At 43.3% G+C, this 26,468-nt stretch overlaps 1 protein-coding gene across 1 annotated transcript in view; it reads right to left on the minus strand.

The window, feature by feature from the left end:
- The window catches only part of LOC115168180 (adherens junction-associated protein 1), an 87,140-nt gene that overhangs the window by 11,931 nt on the left and 48,741 nt on the right, over window positions 1-26,468 (minus strand). The window contains exons 3-4 of the mRNA XM_029723204.1: window positions 5,182-5,269; window positions 4,789-5,031 (exon numbers count right to left, since the gene is read on the minus strand). Of these exons, the coding sequence (XP_029579064.1) occupies window positions 4,789-5,031; window positions 5,182-5,269 (331 nt within the window). The remainder of the gene's footprint in view (window positions 1-4,788; window positions 5,032-5,181; window positions 5,270-26,468) is intronic.

The raw sequence follows: 26,468 nt of genomic DNA on the forward strand, positions 1-26,468 counted from the left end.
GTATTCCATCGCTGTAGCATGGGGGTTTCCTGTCTTGAATAACCTCACAATGTCAGCAGTAGGCCCTTTAAGACTTTGTATTATTCTCAGTTTTTTCACATTGTCGGTGCACTGCCATTCCTCTAGAAAATGGGTGGTTTGCTCAGCCCATGTGTCAAACTGGGTTTCACACCTGAGAACATACGCAGCTTACAGTAACTCTGAGTCTCATATGGCACATTGTTGCCTTTCTCTACCAGTGAACTTATGGCAGTAACCAGTTCAGTGTTGAGGTCAGCACCAGAGGGACTTACTAGGCCTTTAACCTCAGCTACAGTCTTCCCTTCATGTCTTAGAAAGGATAATAGCTTCGCCTGAAAATCTTCACCCTCTCTCTCAACAGGAGATGTGACTTGTGAAACTACATGTACAGGCCAGGGACCCAACTCTCCAGGTATCCCAACCACACTTGGCACAGCTATTTTGTTAAGGTTGTTTGATATCTCTACCAAAAAATAATGCTTTTAATCAGCTGAATAAGAACAACAACCATGCAGTCAAATTTTACCTAAAGCCTTAACTTAACATAAGTCAGCGTTCACAGCAGAACCTCAGACACATCCTCTGTAACACTGCTAAGGACAAATGCATGATTAGTAGCTAGTTGTTTCTCTCTACACCAGGTAACAATCTCTTCAACATCCATGTTGTAGGTTTATGCCTATGCAGCAATGTCAGAAAGAAATCCAAAAATTCAATTCAAAATGTTCAAATAGTGAGTCAGTGTAGAATCTTAGTCTAGATGTCAGCAGTGAAAACAGTGAACAAAAAAAACACCAGAGTCATTCTCAAAATATCCACCAACAATAACAACAATCCCAGACGAGCCCCCAAAAATGTAACCCTCTCACCAAGCTCGAATTTGACTCTCACGATATTACCTTATTTAGAATATCTCAAAAGCATGGGATATTAGTTGAGAAGGACATGTCCAATAAGAACCCCTATTGTAAACTATCTAGGGTGATGACAACTAGGGTATTCACTTCAGATAGAATGATTATCGATTTTTGTTATTATATAAGGATATGCTTACCCATGCATTTAAATGAAACTGAAACAGTAAATGACTCCACCAATGCAACAGACATACGTTTCAAGATCTGTATTATCACATTTTCAATGTACCACATCAAAATAAATAAAAATAATAAACCCCAATGAGTTGTGCACAACCCATGTCAAAATTACTTGCACCCGTTGGCGCGTGTTGGAGCTCAACAAAAATTACGACAGACATAATGTCACAAAAGTGTGTAGGAACGGACCAAGGCGCAGCGTGAATATCGTTCCACATCTTTTATTTGATTGTGAAACTTAGCCAAACAAACAAACTATAAACAAAACACAAACTGTGACGAAAGAGGTGCAACATGCACTAACTCAAAATAATCTCCCACAAACACAGGTGGGAAAAACAACCACTTAAATATGATCCCCAATTAGAGACAACGATGACCAGCTGCCTCTAATTGGGAATCATACAAAAACCCCAACATAGAAAAAAGAAACTAGAACACAACATAGAAAGAATAAACTAGATAAACCCCCCAGTCACGCCCTGACCTACTCTACCATAGAAAATAAGGGCACTCAATGGTCAGGACGTGACAGTACCCCCCCAAAGGTGCGGACTCTGGCCGCAAAACCTGAAACCAAGAGGGAGGGTTGGGGGGGTGTCTAGTGTTGGTGGCGGCTCTGGAGACTCCGGACCGTGGATCATCGCCGGAGGAACCGGACCGCCGATCGTCGCCGTAGGAACCGGACCGCCGATCGTCGCCAGAGGAACCGGACCGCGGACCGTCGCCGGAGACACTGGACCGCGGACCGTCGCCGGAGACACTGGATCGCGGACCGTCGCCGGAGACACTGGATCACGGACCGTCGCCGGAGACACTGGATCGCGGACCGTCGCCGGAGACTCTGGTCCGCGGACCGTCGCCGGAGACTCTGGACCGGGGACCGTCGCTGCAGGCTCCGTGCCATGGATCGTCACTACAGGCTCCGCACCATGGATTATCACTGGAGGCTCCGTGCCATGGATTATCACTGGAGGCTCCGCGCCATGGATTATCGCTGGAGGCTCCGTGCCATGGATTATCACTGGAGGCTCCGTGCCATGGATTATCACTGGAGGCTTCGTGCAATGGATCATCACTACAGGCTCCGTGCCATGGATTATCACTGGAGGCTCCGTGCCATGGATTATCACTGGAGGCTCCGTGCCATGGATTATCACTGGAGGCTCCGTGCCATGGATTATCACTGGAGGCTTCGTGCCATGGATTATCACAGGAGGCTACGTGCCATGGATCATCACTGGAGGCTTCGGACCATGGATCATCAATGGAGGCTTCGAACGTGGGGCCGGAACAGGTCTCGCCGGACTGAGGAGACGTACTGGCAGCCTGGAGTATTCTCTTGTCTTATCCGGTGTCCTGTGTGAATGTAAATATGCTCTCTCTAATTCTCTCTTTCTCTCTTTCTTTCTTTCTCTCGGAGGACCTGAGCCCTAGGACCATGCCTCAGGACTACCTGGCATGATGACTCCTTGCTGTCCCCAGTCCACCTGGCCATGCTGCTGCTCCAGTTTCAACTGTTCTGCCTGCGGCTACGGAACCCTGACCTGTTCACCGGACGTGCTTGTTGCACCCTCGACAATTACTATGATTATTATTATTTGACCATGCTGGTCATTTACGAACATTTTAACATCTTGACCATGTTCTGTTATAATATCCACCCGGCACAGCCAGAAGAGGACTGGCCACCCCTCATAGCCTGGTTCCTCTCTAGGTTTCTTCCTAGGTTTTTGGCCTTTCTCAGGAGTTTTTCCTAGGGAGTTTTTCCCAGCCACCGTGCTTCTTTCACATGCATTGCTTGCTGTTCTGGGTTTTAGGCTGGGTTTCTGTACAGCACTTTGAGATTTCAGCTGATGTACGAAGGGCTATATAAATACATTTTGATTTGATTTGATTTGATTTGATGCAGGGAGCTGCCACAGGGATTACGCACTGGAGGCCGAGTACGTGGAACAGGCACAGGGCGTACCAGGCTGGAGAGACGCACTGGAGACCGGCTGCGTGGAGCAGGCACAGGATATACTGGGCCGTGGAGGTGCACTGGAGGTCTGGAGCGTAGGGCTAGCACAACCCGTCCTGGCTGAATGCTCACTTTAGCCCGGCAAATGCGGGGAGCCGGCAACGAGCGCACCGGGCTGTGAATGCGCACTGGGGATACCGTACACATCACCGCATAACACGGTGCCTGACTGGTCACACACTCCCCACGGTAAGCATGGGGAGTTGGCTCAGATCTAAACCCTGACTCTGCCAATCTCCCCGTGTGCCCCCCCAAAAAAAAACGTTTTTGGAGCTGCCTCTCGGGCTTCCGTCGTTGCCGTGACTCTCGATCTCGTCGTCGTTCCTCACTTGCTGCTTCCATCTGTTCCCATGGGAGGCGATCCCATCCGGCCTGGATCTCCTCTCACATCCAGGATCCTTTGCCATCCAGGATGTCCTCCCATGTCCACTCCTGGGCATGCTGCTTGGTCCTTTGGTGGTGGGAGATTCTGTCACAAAAGTGTGTAGGAACGGACCAAGGCGCAGCGTGAATATCGTTCCACATCTTTTATTTGATTGTGAAACTTAGCCAAACAAACAAACTATAAACAAAACACAAACCGTGACGAAAGAGGTGCAACATGCACTAACTCAAAATAATCTCCCACAAACACAGGTGGGAAAAACAAGCACTTAAATATGATCCCCAATTAGAGACAACGATGACCAGCTGCCTCTAATTAGGAATAATACAAAAACCCCAACATCGAAAAAATAAACTAGAATACAACATAGAAAAAATAAACTAGATAAACCCCCCAGTCACGCCCTGACCTACTCTACCATAGAAAATAAGAGCACTCAATAGTCAGGACGTGACACATAAAGTTCCGAAGCGCCCCACCGTTGTAGTTACTCACTACTCATAGATATTTCCTCAGCGAAGTATAGCAGTTCGGTGCAGGTGTCCTCACAATATCCCCAGCAAGCACAGCTATCAATGCAGACAGTACTCCTTAGCAGCAACAGATATCACATGGAAACATGAACTCGTTAATCTTCCACAAGCAATTCTCTCCAGGTCTCGCACATTGCTAGGCTAACCTCGAGGGTGTCAAATACGGTAGCTTCAGTCGCTACTAAGTCTTTCTTAACAAAATAATAATACTCTCTTCTAAAATAAAATAAGTATTTCCCTTCAAAACTCAGTAGGTATGGGGTTTGTTCTATTTTTATCGTCTTCTTTCTCATTTTTCTTCACCAGCACTGATAATGTCTCTCCATCTTTCTTTCTTTCCAACCCCTCTCTTTCTTTCCCAGGCCTCCTGTTAACCAGGTCAACTCTCCCATTGGCCACAGCTTAAGAGCTACCTTATTGGTCAAAACTTAAACTTAAAAGTAAACCAATCTATTCACTTGCATTAACAGCATTACAATTCAGGAGCAAATCGATCCCCTTTTAAATCTAATACCAATTATTTATAACAAATAAACCCTATACTTGGTTTTAACATACAAGAGGGATTTACACCATTTCCCAAAGATAGGGCAAGGACTTTTTCCCAAATATGTGATTTTACCAGGAAAAACTCATAACTAACCCAACAGTGAGAGGGAATCACTTACACAAACAGTAATCAAACTGACCCAGAAACCTAGAGCCAAGAGCAATTTAAAGCCGACATACCTATTTCCATTGTAGGTGGTCTTGTATATAGGGGTCTGCTGGATCATCTCGTCCGTGTAGACGGGCACGGCAGTGCGCACACACTCGTGCGAGCACTGCAGGCTGTCGTTATAGGCGGTGAAGATGTCCACCTTGCTGGGCACGCGGGCGGGGGTGAAGTCGGTCAGATTCTGACAGCTCTCCTCCTGCTGGTGGATCTTCCGCTGATGGCTACTGTGACGGCCATTCCCCGACTGTGCACAGCTACAAAAACACGTACCAAAGACAAAAAACAAACATAAAATCATACCTTGTACCACTGGATGAGTGGCTCTGGTAAAAGCTTCATTGCCATTTCAAAAGTGGTGTGTTGTGTGTCGGGAAGTAATTGCAAAGTAAAGGAATCTTTCCTACCAGTTTTTAAGGACAAGCGTAGTTATCAAGGCTGCGATGACCATAATGAGAGACACAGTGATTGTAATAATCTGGTGAACTGCCAGACCTGCAAAGAGACAAAGACACAAAACACACAGAAACGCTTAGTTCCGAAGGGAACTGTTTTAAAGGCAGGTGGTGATTTGCCATGTTATAGAAAATGATATAGTGATATTTTAAAGATGTTTTTGAATGAGGATATGTGCTCCACATTGCACCTAGGGTGACCACATGTCCCGGATTGTGTGGGACAGTTATGCATTTTGTCCCGCGTCCTGCAACCAAACTATCATGTCCCCCATTTTATCAACAAATTCAAACACAACTCATTTAGAAAAAAAGGTTGATTTGTCCTCTATTTCAGTCCAAAATTCCAACCTGTCTCTTGAAGTCACGTTGCGCTTACGAAAAGATACAAACTGAGTATACCAAACATTAAGAACACCTGTTCTTTCCATGATTTAGACTGATCAGGTGAATCCAGGTGAAAGCTAGTATCCCTTATTGATGTCACTTGTTAAATTCACTTCAATCAGTGTAGATGAAGGGGAGGAGATAGGTTAAAGAAGTATTTTCAAGTCTTGAAATAATTGAGACATGGATTGTGTATGTGTGCCATTCAGAGGGTGAATGGGCAAAACAAAATATTTAAGTGCCTTTGAACGGGGTATGGTAGTAGGTGCCAGGTGCAAAGGTTTGTGTCACGAACTGCAATGCTGCTGGGTTTTTCACGCACAACAGTTTTCCATGTGTATCAAGAATGGTCCACCACCCAAAGGACATCCAGCCATCTTGACAACTGTGGGAAGCATTGGAGTCAACATGGGCCAGCATCCCTGTGGAACACTTTGGAAACCTTGTAGAGTCCATGCTTCAATGAATTGAGGCTGCTCTGAGGGCAAAAGGGGGTTGGGGGGTTCAACTCAATATTAGGAAGGTGTTCCTAATGTTTGGTATAGTCAGTGTCAGGGGTTGCAACTTTGGTTTTAGAAGTGGGGGGGGCATATTATTATTATTTTTATATATTTTTATCAGCCGGATAAACACTCCAAACATCCTACCCGGCCGCTCGGAGGCGTCCGCAGGGCCCTAAAGCACACCGTTACCTCGTTTTGTATCACATTTCAATTATAAAACTGGGGGGGACAAAAAATGCAAATTCAGAATGTGGACATGTGGACATGTCCCCCCTGTACCCAGTGAAAGTTGCGCACCTGCTCAGTGTATGGATGTGGTAGCCTTAACCTACTGGTAATGTTAAACACTCGTTGTTGAGATCTAATATTCTGCACAGTCCTAAGATGAGACGTAGGCCAATGTCATAGGCCTATCTTCAACTAATCGTATTTATAAAATACTTTCGAGCTAAATTCCACCTAAACTTGGAAAGTACAGTTAGGCTTACCACTTACAAAAAGTAAGTAAATAACCGTATTAGACTGACTGATCTAAGGTAATTTAGTCAAACTTGTGAGGCTCTCCATGCTCATTAGTTGCTCATTCAACATATTTTCTGCAACTTTTTCATTAAACAGCCACGTGGTCTCTCATTTCTGCATCACCACATTTTCCGGGAGGTAAAAGAGTAGGCTAGGTGCGCTTCATTTTCTCATTCAGTGCAACAGACTGCAGGGGTGTAGTGCTGCCGGAGCGTCGGTGGCTCCACCACTTCTCCCAATGGTGCTTGTTTAGTAAAGTTAGATCAAAGCTGAATCAATGTCTCGGAAGTTCACACAATGATTAATGAGTATTCTACATAATATAACCAAATATAATAGCATAGTATAACATTACTAGCTAGATTTCCATCCAATTTGCGACAGATTTTCATGCGAATATTCTAAAATCTGCATAAAACAATATGCAAATATTTCCACCAGAGATGTGTTTCCATCACACTGAAATGTTGCAGTTAGTGATGACATAGTTCACATAATAATAACTTTTGCCATTAAATTAAATTCCCATGTACCAAATAAAAAATTTAAAAAAAAAAGTTAACTGATTTCCAGCGCATTTTCAACTCTACTGATGGTTTTGTCACAAAAACTGTTGCATTATTGTCACGCTCTGACCTAAGAGAGATGTTTTTTCTCTGTTTAGTTAGGTCAGGGTGTGATATGGGTGGGCATTCTGTTTTTTGTTTCTATGTTTAGTTCTTGTTTTTCTATTTCTATGTTGGAGTTTTGGGATGATCTCCAATTAGAGGCAGCTGGTTCGCGTTGTCTCTAATTGGAGATCATATTTAAGTTAGGGTTAAGGAGCATCAAATCACATCAAATTTAATTAGTCAAATGCACTACAACAGGTGTAGACCTTGCAGTGAAATTCTTACTTACGAGCCCCTAACCAACAACGCAGTTTAAAAAAAATACAGATAAGAATAAGAAATAAAAGTAACAAGTAATTAAAGAGCAGCTGTAAAATAACAATAGCGAGACTATATACAGGGGGGTACCGGTACAGAGTCAATGTGCAGGGGCACCAGTTAGGTGAGGAAAAATGTACATATTGCACATTCACCACCCTGTGAAGTTCATCATAACTTATTTCCTCTGTAGACACATTTTTATTTTTTTATTTTTTATTTAACTAGGCAAGTCAGTTAAGAACTAATTCTTATTTACAATGACAGCCTAGGAACAGTGGGTTAACCGCCTTGTTCAGGGGCAGAACAACAGATTTTTACCTTGTCAGCTCGGGGATTCAATCTAGCAACCACTAGGCTACCTGCCACCCCTAGGCTACCTGCCGCCCCTAGGCTACCTGCTGCCCCTAAGCTACCTGCCGCCCCAATAATAAACTGCATTCTTTCCCGAGTCATAGTGGGAGGACCACACAACATATCATTGCATGACTCCAAGTTTACTTCAATATGTTGGTTATTATTTCAATATTTCTGCATAAAGGCGTCTCGACCGACATTTATCGCATAATTAATTTTACAGATACAAAAATATCCCACTATGTCGTAGGAACAAATTGTCTGTCTGCATTTATAAAATTGTAGCGGCATTTCATGTTTCCATTAGCCCGGTCGTGACTATTTTCATGAGTCAGGTAATTAATCTGCATGGAAAGCTTGGATGGAAACGTGGTTACTGTTACACACACACAAAAAAACACATTTCGTATGAGATTTTAGGATGGTTAGCTGAATAGTCAGAACAAATTATCCTGTGGCCAAAACTCAACAGGGCGTGCAAATAGGCAGAATGTGCTTTGGTGCTGCCAAATGTGTTTATTAATGTAGGCTACACTGTCCCGCAAACGTCCCGTAAAATCATCCTGTTGTCCTGCATTTGCGTATTTTATATGTGGTCACCCTAATTGCCCAAGGGCAATCAACTCAAAGTCAGAGGAAGATATCTGTGGAGAGTTTTACTTTAGGTATTGATAAAGATATCATTATTCTCTTTATTAAATAACAGAACTTTAAAATATTAAATCGAAGCCAGGCACCCGCATGTTCGATTAGAGTTATTTTATAACTTCTCTTGAACTGGTGGGAACCTTTGAACTTCCTTTGAGTTTCTTAACACTTTCCTGATTCCCTATTAGTGAATTCAAAGCCCTAATGCTTGTCACTTGTCAAGCTACTGGAAGTGGTGTAGAGGGCCAGTAGGGGGCTCTCTGGTCTAAAGAGACATTTCCCTGCGTAGGGTGCCGTCTTTCGGATGGGGATATTAAACAGGTGTCCTGACTCTCTGTGGTCATTAAAAATTGCACGGCACTTATCGTAGGGGTGTTAACTCTGGTGTCATGGTTAAATTCCCAACCTGGCCACCTCATCATCCCCCTAATTCCTAATTGGCATATATCACTCCACATCCCTCCACCTTATGGCTGATGTGTGGTGAGTGTTCTGGCACAAAAAATGGTCGCCGTGCATCACCCAGAAGGCTACTACACATTAGTGGTGGATGAGGTGAGTTTCTCCCTACTATGTAAGACGCTTTGAGTACTTCAGTTGGTAAAACATTGAAATTGTTAAAAAAAATATTTTGGAAGCTATGGAAATGCATTTATCAATGTCTACATTCGTTTTTCACCATATGTATTATATTACAGACACCTTAATGTATAACTTAAATTATATTATGTGAGCAAAACATAAAAATATATATACATTTTTTTTTAATAAAATATTTTCCTTAAAGTATAATTTTGTTAGATTTCTAATGTTACTGTACCCACAACAACAACAAAGCCTCTCAACTGCCAATACGTAGCATCAGCAATCCAGGGTTTATATACAGTGCCTTCAGAAAGTATTCATACCCCTTGACTTATTCCACATTTTGTAATTTTACAGACAGAATTCAAAATGGATTGAACGTCATTTACAACGCAAAGCCCTTCATGATGAAAATTTCCTCATGGGCCCATACGTCCAGACCCTCTCATCAGCCAATTGGCTGCTGATCCAGGCCAATTTGTCTTCAGAATATCTCAAAAGGAGCTGCCACTCCTCACGGACGTGCCAGCGCTCGTGGTGAATGCTTGCAGGCTAGCGCTACTCTAGCTCCATCATTGTGCATATGCACTTGGATAGCAAACTTCTGTGGGCAGGGCACAAAGCAGCCAGGTCAACCTTGGACGACTGATATCTCTGGCTGGCTCAGGAAAGCCTTCTTTCCTTCGCTGCAATCACAGTCCCTCTGCAGCAAAGGCACATTCACTTATCTGGCATTTGCATTTCTCGCTCTCGCTCGGCTCGCTCCTCTCCCTCCCTTCCAGGCTGACATCAAGGCTGAAGTTGAAAGTGTGGAGTAATAAATTAACAGCTGTCCAAGTTCATGGATAATATAGCTTGCCCTTGAACTTGATCCATAGAGAATTGTTTCGTTTTACATTTGTCAGCGTGAAAGGCTTCTCTGACAGAGATTTCCGGCTTAATTCTATACCAAATCAATATCAGGCTGAAGCCCAGGCCATACAAACCCAGTCTTAGGTCTCATTTTGACCTAATTTCAGGGCAGTGTATTAAGAAGAAAAGATCAAGTCAGATAATGACTCCACTGACACAACTGAGAGTCAGTCCAGACTATTCTCTATTCCCGTCCAGACCTGCCAGCTGAAGGGAGAAATATTTGGCCCTGCTAGCTCAAACTCATTGTACTCTGGCAGCGAGGCTTAAAAATCACCTTTGTCAGTCACCTTGCTTTAGAGGTGCTGGGTTAGGTTTTGTTTGGACAAATCAGTGCCAGACAAGAGAGGGGGAGAAAAGAGAGAGAGGGATAGAGAGAGCTACACCAAGGCTCCCAGAGAGAACAAAATGAGGTGTTCACCTTTGTGGTTTTGACAGTTTGATGAACATGCCATTGACAAGCATGGTGTTTTAATAAAATCGCCCCCGCTACCTGCCTTTATTAAAAGAATAGCTGGTGCAGCCCACGTTTGTTGCTGATATCATATTCTATCAAACACATTCAGCTTAACATAAATATATACCTATGTCTATGCACATCCAGTTCATTAAATAGTAGTGGATACAACCAAGGCCAGCATCCCAGAGTCGCCTCTTCACTGTTGACATTGAGACTGGTGTTTTGCGGGTACTATTTAATGAAGCTGCCAGTTGAGGACTTGGGAGGCATCTGTTTCTCAAACTAGACACTCTAATGTACTTGTCCTCTTGCTCAGTTGTGCACCGGGGCCTCCCACTCCTCTTTCTATTCTGGTTAGAGTCAGTTTGCGTTGTTCTGTGAAGGGAGTAGTACACAGCGCTGTATGAGATCTTCAGTTTCTTGGCAATTTCTCACATGGAATAGCCTTCATTTCTCAGAACAAGAATAGACTGAAGAGTTTCAGAAGAAAGTTCATTGTTTCTGGCCATTTTGTGCCTGTAATCGAACCCACAAATGCTGATGCTCCAGATACTCAACTAGTCTAAAGAAGGTCAGTTTTATTGCTTCTTTAATCAGAACAAAAGTTTTCAGCTGTGCTAACATAATTGCAAAAGGGTTTTCTAATGATCAATTAGCCTTTTAAAATGATAAACTTGGATTAGCTAACAAAACGTGCCATTGGAACACAGGAGTGATGGTTGCTGATAATGGGCCTCTGTATGCCTATGTAGATATTCCATAAAAAATCAGCTACAATAGTTTCCAGCTACAATAGTCAATTACAACATTAACAATAGGTACACTGTATTTCTGATCAATTGTATGTTATTTTAATGGACAAAAAAAATGTTTTTCTTTAAAAAACAAGGACATTTCTAAGTGACCCCAAACTTTTGAACGGTAGTGTATACCTGTGGCAAAACACCACAGCCAGTTGATAAAAAGCTAGCAACACTATAGCTCTTAACTCAGCCTGGTCTCATAGACTAGACGTAGCATAGTAAATGTAAATCTGAATATGATATGTTATGTTTGGTATGGTTACATAAGACAGAAGGTTACTTAATGCAAAAATGAAAGTAGGGTGTTTGGTCGGGTTGGATGGATGGATGCATGGATGGGCATATAACGTGAATGTCTAGCAACCCAAAGGTTTGGTGTTCGAATCTCATCAGGGACAACTTTAGCAACTACTTATTACTTTTGAGATACTTTGCAATTACTTAGCATTGTAGGAAACACTTACCCTAACTTAACCTTTTAACCTAACTCCTAACCCTAACCTTAACCCTAGCCTAGCTAACGTTAGCATTAGCCACCTAGCCAGTGTTAGCCACAACAAATTGCAATTAGTAACATATTATACAATTTGTATAAAATGGATGATGGACATCCACAAATTAATACATATTATACGAAACGTAACATATACTGATAGAAGTGGGCTGGATTTACATTTACTATGTTACGTCTACCCCTGAGTCCAGGCTGCTTAACTGGCCAAAATAAGAACCATACTCTAGCCAACCTCGATAACGAAACGGGACACTGATATTGAGCTGAAAACTCTTGCATGTTAAGTCAATGGTACCAGAAGCAAACAGTGTATTTAGTAAAGAAACCATCCACTCTGTGCTCTCCATAGAGAAAGAGAGGACTCATCTTTGTCTCTGTGCTATTATAGCATCTGTGACAGCATACAGTAGGTAGTGCCATTCAGGCAATTTCCATTTTGAAGTAGTCAATTTTCTTCTTCACGATTGGCTGATCCCTCCTGATGACCCGGTTGAACATGACTCAGTCAGTTGACTACATTAAAATAGTGGAAGCCCTCATTGGCGTGGCCCATGTTACAATGGCTTTTAAGGCCACTAAAGGCCTCTATCATTCTCTATGATGCTCCTCAATAACTGAACATTGGCTTCACATTACAGCTGTTTACCCTCTCTCACATCTGTGTTCCCAATGGCAGAGCCTGTCAATTTTACAGCCTGGCTATTTGAATTGCTTTTGGGCATCGATTTGATACTGTTATAATACCATTTGTACACAGACCCCCTTCGAGCGGTTTGTCCTCCCAAAATTGCCTCAATAACGAAGGCATAGTTAAGGCATAGTTAAGGACTAATGCCGCCATACGGCTGCATCCGCTAGCAGCTTAAAAGCTCATGAAAAATGTAAATGGCGCCGTTGTGGAGAGCGAGCCAGCCAACGCACTCCCTCCCACCCACCCACTACAAATGTCCGGAATCTGCCTCTCATTTATAATGCATTAAACTTCCTGGAGAGTGTGAGGGGTGACATGTAGTAGAACCCACCTATCCCCTCTGTTCTCCTCCTTGGCCCCTCTCCAATTCATCCTCCCATACGTGGTACTTGAGGGATGTGGCGGGGTAAACCTTCTATCGAAGCCTGCTGATGGCTCGCAATGGCCAATTAACACTGATGTCAAATTGTCAATCTGGCCTGATTTCCACTGAGTCACCAAGCAATCTAAAACACTTACAAAAGAAGAGAGGATGCTTTTGAAGAGAGAAAGTGGAGAGAAAGAGAGCGACAGAGAGAGATAGAGAAAGATCAGAGCCAATTATTCCAAACTCCTTTTCTCCCAATGTCAAAGGCAACACTGCATAATTCAATCACTCCTGATAGCAAACTTTGACAGGAGAGGAGAGGTGGTCGGATTCTTGCTCATGTTCCGCAACTTTTTTTACTGACCAGGAAATGCAGTTGTCCTTCATGCTTGTACTTTATTTGGGGAAATTTAGCTATAAAAGACTGGCCTGCTCATCTTCTAGTTAACTACACTGAGGCTAGGAAACACTGTCACCACCGATAAATCCACGATAATTGAGAATTTCAAAAAACATTTTTCTACGGCTGGCCATGCTTTCCACCTGGCTACTCACCTGGCTACCCCTATCCCGGTCAACAGCCCTGTACCCCCCACAGCAACATGTCCAAGCCTCCCCCATTTCTCCTTCACCCAAATCCAAATAGCTGATGTTCTGAAAGAGTTGCAAAATCTGGACCCTTACATATCAGCTGCGCTAGACAATCTGGACCCTCTCTTTCTAAAATTATCCTCAGCAATTGTTGCAACCCTATTACTAGCCTGTTCAACCTGTCTTTCGTATAGTCTGAGATCCCCAAAGATTGGAAAGCTGTCGCGGTAATCCCCCTCTTCAAACTGTTACAGACCTATATCTATCCTACCCTGCCTTTCTAAGGTCTTCGAAAGCCAAGTTAACAAACAGATCACCGACCATTTCGAATCCCACCGTACCTTCTTCGCTATGCAATCTGGTTCCAGAGCTGGTCATGGGTGCATCTCAGCCACGCTCAAGGTCCTAAACGATATCATAACCGTCATCAATAAGAGACAATACTGTGCAGCTGTATTCATCGACCTGGCCAAGGCTTTCGACTCTGTCAATCACCACATTCTTATCGGCAGACTCAACAGCCTTGCCTGGTTCACCAACTACTTCTCAGACAGAGTACAGTGTGTCAAATTGGAGGGCCTGTTGTCCGGACTGCTGGCAGTCTCTATGGGGGTGCCACAGGGTTCAATTCTTGGGCCGACTCTTTTCTCTGTATACATCAATGATGTCGCTCTTGCTGCTGGTGATTCTCTGATCCACCTCTACGCAAACGACACCATTCTGTATACTTCTGGCCCTTCTTTGGACACTGTTAACTAACCTGCAGACGAGCTTCAATGCCATACAACTCTCCTTCTGTGGCCTCCAACTGCTCTTAAATGCAAGTCAAACTAAATGCTTGCTCTTCAACCGATCGCTGCCCGCACCTGCCCACCCGTCAAGCATCTCTACTCTAGACGGTTCTGACTTAGAATATGTGGACAACTACAAATACCTAGGTGTCTGGTTAGACTGTAAACTCTCCTTCCAGACTCACATCAAACATCTCCAATCCAAAGTTAAATCTAGAATCGGCTTCCTATTTCACAACAAAGCATCCTTCACTCATGCTGCCAAAGCATCCTTCACTCATGCTACCGAACCTTGACTTCGGGTATGCCATTTACAAAATAGCCTCCAACACTACTCAGCAAATTTGATGCAGTCTATCACAGTGCCATCCGTTTTGTCACCAAAGCCCCATATACTACCCACCACTGCAACCTGTATGCTCTCGTTGGCTGGCCCTCGCTTCATATTCGTCACCAAACCCACTGGCTCCAGGTCATCTATAAGTCTTTGCTAGGTAAAGCCCCGCCTTATCTCAGCTCATTGGTCACCATAGCAGCACCCACCCATAGCACACGCTCCAGCAGGTATATATCACTGGTCACCCCCAAAGCCAATTCCTCCTTTGGCCACCTTTCCTTCCAATTCTCTGCTGCCAATGACTGGAACGAATTACAAAAATCACTGAAGCTGGAGACTCATATCTTCCTCACTAACTTTAAGCATCAGCTGTCAGAGCAGCTCACAGATCATTGCACATCTGTAAATCCTATCCAACTACCCCATATTGTTTTTTCTGGTTTTTTTGCTCCTTTGCACCCCAGTATCTCGACTTGCACATTCATCTTCTGCACACCTATCACTCCAGTGTTAATTGCTAAATTGTAATTACTTTGCCACTACGGCCTATTTATTGCCTTACCTCCCTAATCTTACCTCATTTGCACACACTGTATATAGATTTTTTTCTATTGTGTTATTGACTGTACATTTGTTTATTCCATGTGTAACTCTGTGTTGTTGTTTGTGTCGCACTGCTTTGCTTTATCTTGGCCATGTCGCAGTTGTAAATGAGAACTTGTTCTCAACTGGCCTACCTGGTTAAATAAAGGTGAAATAAATAAAAATAAATAAAATAAATAAATGAATAGAAAGTGGATTGCCACCAGTAAGTGGGACTTTAGAAGAGAGAGAGAGTTCTATGGGTTGGATGTATTCAAACGAAATACCTCACATATCCTATCCACTCAATTATCTGGCTTGATATTGATGTTTCTTCACACTGTCTGAATTTGTGGTAAAAAAAAACTAATGACGGACACAGTGAATACTTGCTGTTAGAAATTACAATCTAAAAATTTTAATATTTCTTGTCAACAGTGGGTAAAGGAAAAATTTGCTAGCTTTTTAAAATGTTCGCTTGCCAGTAGTACACATTTTCTTCTCAGAGGAAATGTAAGACATGAAAGAGCTGAGCATTAGAAACATAAAGTAAAGCAGCATCTGTTCATTCTGGCTACTCTTCATCTCCTCTTGGCTGAGTTTCTGTAAATCAGGAGGATTGACTGTGCATGGCTGTCACCAGGCATCAGCACTTAAGTCCATATTTAACGCTCGGGAAGAAGATTCATTTTTACCCACTTTATTGAGAGTCAATATAGAGTAATGGCGAGATAATTAGATTGCCATGGTAACCAGTGGGGAAAGTGTTTCTCTCTCATTTTCTCTCTCTCTTTTCTCTCGCTCTTTCTATCTGTGCCTGAAGGGCCTCTCTCTCTACAGAAGCCTACGCCTCTACAAGTCTCACCGACGTCACAATATAGCATTAGTGGCGTGGCATTTGCCACATTTGCACACCTATTTAAATATAGATATAAAACTGAAGCACTTGAGCACTTAACATACATTTTATATGTGTTCACTTTGCTTTGGCTGGACTCTACCCTTACTTATTTACTGTTCGTTTAACCTCGTCTCTTCAGAATGTCATAACAAAACCCAAATTAGCAGCAGGTTCTATACATTTCTGATGCGTCCATCACATTTTTGGCAGGATTTCACATTTACATATTGACTCCACTGCCTTGTTTAACCTAACTTCGGAATGCAATAACAAGACCTGAGCGATCAGCCAGCAAGATGGACGGTAGTTTTAATCATCTCATATCCATAATGAAGCTGACAGTTCCATCTGTGCGGTTTGGAGAGAGCAGAGCGGAGTTAGCACAATATCATCAGGAACAATCAGCCAGCATCAGGAGGCTCTGCAGCTGCTTCACATGGTGGGCCATAGGACCACTAAAGCATAATGATCTACAGCACACCATCCTAACTGTACTGTATGGTATTGTCTTCCACGTCGTGCTACTTGTGTGCTAACCACCCCCGGTGGCTCTGTCTTAACTCTCTGAGTCACAATGAATTATGACCACAGTGCATTTCTCGAGTGTGGATGTGAATTTACATAGCGTCACACTTATTTGAAATCTTCAATGTTTATGGGAGATGACATATTGATTTGTGATGCATGTGCAGTGCATTGAAAATAATTTGTATAAGGATGGGCTTATGCCTCTTCCTCCACACATTTTTCCCCATTCTTTTGAATGCACTTATAGCTGATATCAACCGTTTCCACTTGCACTGCTAAATGCTCCAAATTATGCTAGCAACATAACCAGCTAACAAGCTTAAAAACTGTCTGGATTGAACGTAAACACAATATTAAGTTGAAAATAAGGTAAAACGTATATAAAATATAATATGGAACTTCCTCTTTAAGTGAGCAAACTGCAGTTCTAACAATAACAAAGCATAATCCCGCCACTGTTTTGGAAAAAACAGAGTGATGGGCCTGGACAAATGTAACCACTCTCAAATTCACTGATAGAGCTCTGGATATAAGGACTGACCATCCATGATATCAAAATGATAGTTTTAAGCATGTTTTGAGGCTATACGGTGGTTGTTTACGTTTACATTGTTAACTTCTTTTGGATGGTGGCAGTATTGAGTCGCTTGGATGACTGACGTGCCCAGAGTAAACTGCCTCCTACTCACTCCCAGAAACTAAGATATGCATAGTATTAGTAGATTTGGATAGAAAACACTCTGATGTTTCTAAAAATGTTTGAATGATGTCTGTGAGTATAACAGAACTCATATGGCAGGCAAAAACCTGAGAAAAAATCCAACCAGGAAGTGATTTGTAGTTCTGCTATCTAATCCCTGTTCAAACTACAGTGTCTGTGGGGTCATTTTGCACTTCCTAAGGCTTCCATTGGCTGTCAACAGCCTTTAGAAACGTCTTTCATGCGTCTCCTGATACTGGGCAGAGAATAGGAGCTCAGTCTATCAGTGGACTGCCTGGGAGCAGTGAGTTGTTTACTGCGCATTCACGCTGGCACGCCGCTCATTCTTTTTCTTCAGTAATGAATACGCTATTGTCCGGTTGGAATATTATCTACGTTTTATTTATACGCGATATGCCTTTGGATAGTGATCTGTACGCACGAACAAAACGGAGGTATTTGGATATAAATATGGAGTATTTCGAACAAAAATAACATTTCTTGTGGAAGTAGGAGTCCTGGTAGTGCATTCCGACCAAGATCAGCAAAGGTAAGGGAATATTTATAATACTTATTCTGAGTTTAGTTGACTCCAGAACTTTGCTGGTATCTGTATAGCTTGCTTTGATGGTTGAGCTCTGTACTCAGAATATTGACAAATGTGCTTTCGCCAAAAAGCTATTTTAAAATCTGACACAGCGGTAGCATTAAGGAGTAGTATATCTATTATTCTTTCAATAACTGTTGTAAATTTAATCAACGTTTATGATGAGTATTTTTGTAAATTGATGTGCTCATTGGTGGGAATACATTTTCTGAACATCACGCGGCAATGTAAAATCGGGTTTATGGATATAAATATCAACTTTATCGGAGAAAACATACATGTATTTTGTAACATTGAGTCCTGGGAGTGTCATCTGATGAATATCATCAAAGGTTAGTAATTGATTTTATTTTATTTTTTCGCCGTAAAGCCTTTTTGAAATCGGACACTGTGGTTAGATTAAGGAGAATCTTATCTTTAAAAGGGTGTATAATTCTTGTATGTTTGAGAAATTGTAATTATGAGATTTTTGTTGTTTTGAATTTGCCGCCGTGCACTTTCACTGGCTGTCGTCATATCAATCCCGCTAACGGGATTCAAGCCATAACAGGTTTTAACAAACATTGGCATAAAACAAGCTTATATTTTGGGTTGTGATGGGGTACGACAGTTGAAGTAAGCTCATGAGGCATTTCTAATTTATATTCTTCAATAAGCAATGGGTACACACTTAGTTTATGATGTACACCCATCTAGTACCGGATCAAACCCCACTTTGCCCCCAGAATAGCCTGAATTCTTTGTGCATGGAAATGTTGCTTAATTGGTATCGAGAGACCTAACACGTTCCAGGAAAAATTTCCCCACACCCTTCCAACACCACCACCAGCCTGTACCGTTGACATCAGGCAGGATGGACTCATGCTGTTTACGCCAAATCCTGACTCTGCCATCAGCATGACACAAAAGGAACCGGGATTCATCATCCCAGGCAATGTTTTTCCACCCCTCAATTGTCCAGTGTTGGTGATTGCGTGCCCACTGGAGTTGCTTTCATCTTGTTTTAGCCGATAAGAGTGGAACCTGGTATGGTCGTCTGTTGCAATAGCCAATCCGTAACAAGGATCGACGAGTTGTGCATTCCGAGATGCCGTTTTGCACACCACTGTTGTACTTAGCCATTATTTGCCTGTTTGTGGCCTGCCTGCTAACTTGAACAATTCTTGTCATTCTCCATCAACCTCTCATCAACAAGCTGTTTTTGCCCAAAGGACTGCTGCTGACTGGATGATTTTAGTTTGTCACTATTCTCGGTCCTGGACTTCATGATGGGTCGACCCCAGGTGGTAAAGGTAGGCAACACCTCCACTACGATGATCCTCAACACAGGGGCCCCACAAGGCTGCGTGCTCAGCCCCTTCCTGTACTCCCTGTTCACCCATGACTGCGTGGCCACGCGTGTCTCTAACTCAATCATCAAGTTTGCAGATGTCACAACTGTGGTAGGCCTGATTACCAAAAACAATGAGACAGCCTACAGGGAGGAGATGGGGGCCCTAGGGGAGTGGTGTCAGGAAAATAACCTCTCCCTCAACGTCAACAAAATGAAGGAGCTGATCATAGACTTCAGGAGACAGCAGAGGGAGCATCTCTCATCGTCGGGGCCGCAGTGGAGAGGGTGAAAAGCTTCAAATTCCTGCCAGGCAGTGTGCCTACGGTGATGCGTTGACCTGACCGCACCATCCTCTGGATAGCCTTGCGGTTGCAGACAGTGCAGTTGCCGTACCAGGTGGTGATAAGGCCAAACAGGATGCTTCATTGGTGCATCTTTAGAAGTTTGTGGGGGTTTTAGGGTCCAAGTAGAAGTTCTTCAGCCTCCTGAGGTTGAAGACATTGTCAGTGGTGTGCACGCTGAACTTGAAGCTTTTTACACATTCTACTGAGGTCCTGTCGATGTGGATGGGGGCATGTTCCCTCTACTGTCTCCTGTAGTCCACGATCAGCTCCTTCATTTTGTTGACGTTGAGGGAGATGTTATTATACTGGCACCTACTTGAATCATGATGGTATTCATTATTCTATGACATACCAAATCAAATATATGTTATATGTATATACTACATGACCAAAACTACATGCTCGTCGAACATCCCATTCCAAAATCATGGGCATTATTATGGAGTTGGTCCCCCCTTTGCTGCTATATCAGCCTTCCACTTGATGTTGGAACATTTCTGCAGGGACTTGTTTCCATTCAGCCACAAGAGCATTAGTGAGGTAGGACACTGATGTTGGGCGATTAAGCCTGGCTCGCAGTTGGAGTTATAATTCATCCCAAAGGTGTTCAGTGGAGTTGAGGTCAGGGCTCTGTGCAGGCCAGTTAAGTTCTTCCACACCGATCTCAACAGACCATTTCTGTATGGACCTCGCTTTGTGCATGTGGGCATTGTCATGTGGAAACAGGAAAGGGCTTTCCCCAAACTGTTGCCACAAAGTTGGAAGCACAGACTCATCTAGAATGTCATTGTATGCTGTAGCGTTACGAATTCCCTTCACTGGAACTAAGGAGCCTGAACCATGAAAAACAGCCTCAGACCATTATTCCTCCTCCACCAAACTCTACAGTTGGCACTATACATTGGGGGCAAGTAGCGTTCTCCTGGCATCTGCCAAACCCAGATTCGTCCGTCAGACTGCCAGATGGTGAAGCGTGATTCATCACTCCAGAGAACGCGTTTCCACTGCTCCAGAGTCCAATGGAGGTGAGCTCTACACCACTCCAGGCAATGCTTGGCATTGTGCATAGTGATCTTAGGCTTGTGTGCAGCTGCTCGGCCATGGAAACCCATTTCATGAAGCTCCTGATAAAATCAAAATCAAATCAAGTTTAATTTGTCACATGCGCCGAGTACAACAGGTGTAGACCTGAAATACTTACTTACAAGCCCGTAACCAACAACAAAAAGTGTTAAGTAAAAAATAGATAAGTAAAAATGGAAAATAAAAATTATAAATAATTAAACAGCAGCAGTAAAATAGCAATAGCGAGGCTATATACAGGGGGTACCGGTAAAGAGTCAATGTGTGGGTGCACCGGTTACTTGAGGTAATTGAGGTAATATGTACATGTAGGTAGAGTTAAAGTGACTATGCACAGATAATAAACAGAGAATAGCAGCAGCGTAAAAGAGGGGTCTGGGTAGCCCTTTGATTAGCTGTTCAGGAGTCTTATGGCTTGGGGGTAGAAACTGTTAAGAAGCCTTTTGGACCTACTATAGACTTGGCGCTCCGGTACTGCTTGCCGTACAGTAGCAGAGAGAACAGTCCATGACTAGGGTGGCTGGAGTCTTTTAAAATATTTAGGGCCTTCCTCTGATACCACCTGGTATAGAGGTCCTGGATGGCAGGAAGCTTGGCCCCAATGATGTACTGGGCCGTATGCGGTCTTGCGGTCGGAGGCCGAGCAGTTGCCATACCAGGCAGTGATGCAACTAGTCAGGATGCTCTCGATGGTGCAGCTGTAGAACCTTTTGAGGATCTGAGGACCCATGCCAAATATTTTCAGTCTCCTGAGGGGGAATAGGCGTTGTTGTGCCCTCTTCATGACTGTCTTAGTGTGTTTGGACCATGATCGTTTGTTGGTGATGTGGACACCAAGGAATATGAAGCTCTCAACCTGCTCCACTGCAGGCCCGTCGATGAGAATTGGGGGACACCAAGGAATTTGAAGCTCTCAACCTGCTCCACTGCAGCCCCGTCAATGAGAATGGGGGCGTGCTCGGTCCTTCTTTTCCTGTAGTCCACAATCATCTCCTTTCTCTTGATCACGTTGAGAGAGAGGATGAACAGTTCTTGTGCTGACGTTGCTTCCATAGTCAGTTTGGAACTCGGTAGTGAGTGTTGCAACCGAGGACAGGCGATTTTTACGGACTACGCACATCAGCACTCAGCGATCCCATTCTGTGAGCTTGTGTGGCCTACCAGCGCTGAGCCGTTGTTGCTTCTAGACTTTTCACCTTCACAACGACAGCACTTACAGTTGACCGGGCAAGCTCTAGCAGGGCAGAAATTTGCCAAACTGACTCGTTGGAAAGGTGGCATCCTATGACAGTGCCACGTTGAAAGTCACTGAGCTCTTCTGTAAGGCCATTCTACTTCCGATGTTTGTCTATGGAGATTGCATGGCTGTGTGCTCAATTTTATACAGGTGTTTCTGAAATAGCCGAATCCACTCATTTCAAGGGGTGTCCACATACTTGTGTATATATAGTGTATATTTCATCATACCACGGTACCACAACCATGCTGTAAGAACAATTTAACAATGCTCTACCTGCAAGTCACATTGGCGTATAAAGTAATGGGCCTATCTACAGAGGTACAAATATGGCAGAAGCCTATTCTGAAGCCGCAAACTGTTGAATAAAACAAGACAGTTTGCTCTGAATCACAGCTCCTATCAGTTCACGGGAAAGCTTCGCTAAAATATTAATTGGCCGATGGTTAGGGAGGATGTACTTTGAATAGTTGAATCATTTTGAGGGGCACAGTCCTATCAATACACTAGATAAGTCCAAAGGAGAAATCTTTCATCACTGAATGATATTTCACTTCTTTTACACACATATTCAACACACTCTTTACTTAGTGGCTTCAAGAAGTATTCACACTCCTTGACTTTTTACACATTTTGTTGTGTTATTAAAATTGATTTAAAATTGATTTAATTGTAATTGTTGTGCCTTAATGCTATTATAAACTGGTTATCAACGTAATCAGAAGAGAAAAAATCTATGTTTTGTCATATCCGTGATATACCACAGCTTTCAGCTAATCAGCATTCAGGGCTCAAACCACCCAGTTTATAATAGAAAATAAAAGACTAATACACAGTATGTTGATTAGATAAGTAGTCAACCCCCTGAGTTAGAATCACCTTTGGCAAGGATTACAGCTGTGAGTCTTTCTGGGTAAGTATCTAAGAGCTTTGCACACCTGGATTGTACAATATGTGCCCATTATTCTTTTAAATTATTCAAGCTCTGTCAAGTTGGTTGTTGACCATTGCTAGACAACCATTTTCATGTCTTGCCATAGATTTTCAAGCCTATTTAAATCAAAACTATAACTTGGCCACTCAGGAACATTCAATGTCATCTTGTTAAGCAACTCCAGTGTGTATTTGGCATTGTGTTTTAGGTAAAAGTCCTGCTGTAAAGTGAATATGTCTCTAAGTGTCTTATGGAAGCAGACTGAACAAAGTTTTCCTCTAGTGTTTTATCTGTGCCTAGCTCTATTCCGTTTATTATTATTATTATTTTTAAACTCCCTTGTCCTTGTCGATGACAAGCATACCCGTAACATGATGCAGCCACCATCATGCGTGCAAATATAAATTGGTACTAAGTGATGTGTTGTGTTGGATTTGCCCCAAACATTGCTTTGTATTTAGGACAAAAAGTACATTTCTTTGCCACATTTTGTGCATGTAAAAGCACCACTGGAGATACACCTCACCACTTGAACTGGGCCTCTGTTGCCTCCCTGTTGTGCAGTCTGTCTCTGCAACTTCTCTTCTGTCACTCTGTCTCTCTCTCAATCTGTCTCTCTGTCTGTCCAGCCGTTCGTCTGTCACTCTGTCTGTCTGTGATTCTCCTTTTGCTCCTCTGTTGTCACTTTGTCTGTCTGGCCGTCTTTCTTTCTCTCTGTCTGTCATTCTGTCTATCACTCCTAAATGGTAATTGCTATAACATATAGAGCCAACATATAAAGGAACTGGCAATACATCTGTGTCACTCTGTTTTCTTCCTACTTCCACTGCACTCACCTCTGAGCTCAAATCAAATCAAATCAAATCAAATTGTATTGGTCACATACACATGGTTAGCAGATGTTAATGTGAGTGTAGCAAAATGCTTGTGCTTCTAGTTCCGACTATGCAGTAATATCTAACAAGTAATCTAACAAATTCACAACAACTACCTTATACACACAAATACACACAAATATAAAGCGATGAATAAGAATATGTACATAAAAATATATGGATGAGCGATAGCGTGCGGCATAGGCAAGATGCACTAGACTGTGTAGAATACAGTATATACATATGAGATGAGTAAAGTAGGATATGTAAACATTATTAACGTGGCATTATTTAAATTGACTAGTGATATTTTTAATAAGTCCATTTATTTAAGTGGCCAGAGATTTGAGTCTGTATGTTGGCAGCAGCCTCTCTATGTTAGTGATGGCTGTTTAACAGTCTGATGGCCTTGAGATAGAAGCTGTTTTTCAGTCTCTCGGTCCAAGATTTGATGCACCTGTACTGACCTCGCCTTCTGGATGATAGCAGGGTTGAACAGGCAGTGGCTCGGTGGTTGTTGTCCTTGATGATCTTTTTGGCCTTCCTGTGAGAACGCGATGCGTTGTGCAGACCGCACTACCCTCTGGAGAGCCTTGCGGTTGAGGTCGGTGCAATTGCCGTATCTGGCGGTGATACAGCCCGACAGGATGCTCTCGATTGTGCATCTGTAAAAGTTTGTGAGTGTTTTAGACGACAAGCCAAATTTCTTCAGCCTCCTGAGGTTGAAGAGGCGCTGTTGTGCCTTCTTCACCACGCTGTCTGTGTGAGTGGACCATTTCAGTTTGTCCGTGATGTGTACGCCGAGGAACTTAAAACTTTCGTTGAGTGAGAGGTTATTTTCCTGATACCACACTCCGAGGGACCTCACCTCCTCCCTGTAGGCCGTCTCGTCGTTGTTGGTAATCAGGACTACCACTGTAGTGTCGTCTGCAAACTTGATGATTGAGTTGGAAGCGTGCATGGCCACGCAGTCATGGATGAACATGGAGTACAGGAGAGGGCTGAGAACACACTCTTGTCCAGATGGGATAGGGCAGTGTGCAGTGTGATGGCAATTGCATCGTCAGTGGACCTATTGGGGCGGTAAGCAAATTGGAGTGGGTCTAGGGTATCAGGTAGGGTGGAGGTGATATGCTCATTGACTAGTCTCTCAAAGCACTTCATGATGACAGAAGTGAGTGCAACGGGGCGATAGTCATTTAGTTCAGTTACCTTAGCTTTCTTGGGAACACGAACAATGCTGGCCATCTTGAAGCATGTGGGGACAACAGACTGGGATAGGTATTGGTTGAATATGTCCGTAAACACACCAGCCAGCTGGTCTGCGCATGCTCTGAGGACACGGCTAGGGATGCCGCCTGGGCCGGCAGCCTTGCGAGGGTTAACATGTTTAAATGTTTTATTCATGTTGGCCAAGGAGAAGGAGAGCCCACAGGCTTTGGCAGAGGGCCGTGTCAGTGGCACTGTATTGTCCTCAAAGCGAGCAAAGAAGTTGTTTAATTTGTCTGGGAGCAAGACGTTGACGTCCGCGACGGGGCGGGTTTTCTTTTTGTAATCTGTGATTGACTGTAGACCCTGCCATGTGTTTGAGCCGTTGAATTGCAACTCTACTTTGTTTCTATACTGATGCTTTGCTTGTTTGATTGCCTTGCGCAGGGAATAGCTGCACTGTTTGTATTCAGTCATGTTTCCGGTCGCCTTGCAATGATTAATAGTGGTGGTTTGCGCTTTCAGTTTTGCGCAAATGCTGCCATCAATCCACGGTTTCTGGTTAGGGAAGGTTTTAATAGTCACAGAGGGTAGTCACCGATGCACTTGCTCGTTCACCGAGTCAGAGTATACATCAATGTTGTTGTCTGAGGCTATCCAGAACATATCCCAGTCCACGTGATCGAATCAATCTTGAAGCGTGGAATCCGATTGGTCAGACCAGCATTGTATTGACCTGAGCACGGGCGTTTCCTGTTTTAGTTTCTGTCTATAGGCTGGGAGCAACAAAATGGAGTCATGGTCAGACTTGCCGAAGGCAGGTCGGGGGGGGGGCTTTGTATGTATCGCGGAAGTTCGAGTAGCAATTATCCAGAATACTACCAGCTCGTGTCACGCATTCGATATGCTGATAGAATTTAAGAAGTATTGTTCTTAGGTTAGCTTTGTTAAAATCCCCAACATTAATAAATGCAGCCTCAAGATGTATGGTTTCCAGTTGAAATAGAGTCCAGTGAAGTTCTTTCAGGGCCGACGAAGGATCTGCTTGGGGGGGATATACTCGGCTGTGACTATAATCGAAGAGAATTCTCTTGGAAGACAATGCAGTCAGCATTTGATTATAAGGTATTCTAGGTCAGGTGAACAAAAGGACTTGAGGTCCTGTATGTTTGTAACGGCCGTCGTAGGAAGTGGACCAAGGCGCAGCGGGTTGAGTGCTAATTTTTTACATTTATTGAACACTTAAACAAAACAAGAAAACGAACGGACGACGAACAGTAATGCAGGCTATACACAGCTATGCATAAACAACCTCCCACAATTCCCATAACAAACACACTCCTAATTATAGGACCTTCAATCAGAGGCAACGATAAACAGCTGCCTCCAATTGAAGGCCCCAATCCCAATTACCTAAACATAGAAATAGAATGACTAGACAGAACATAGAACATAGACCAAAACCCCGGAATACATAAATCAAACACCCCTCTACATAAACACACACCC

This window comes from Salmo trutta, chromosome 30, assembly GCF_901001165.1.
Source record: "Salmo trutta chromosome 30, fSalTru1.1, whole genome shotgun sequence".
Classification (NCBI taxonomy): domain Eukaryota; kingdom Metazoa; phylum Chordata; class Actinopteri; order Salmoniformes; family Salmonidae; genus Salmo; species Salmo trutta.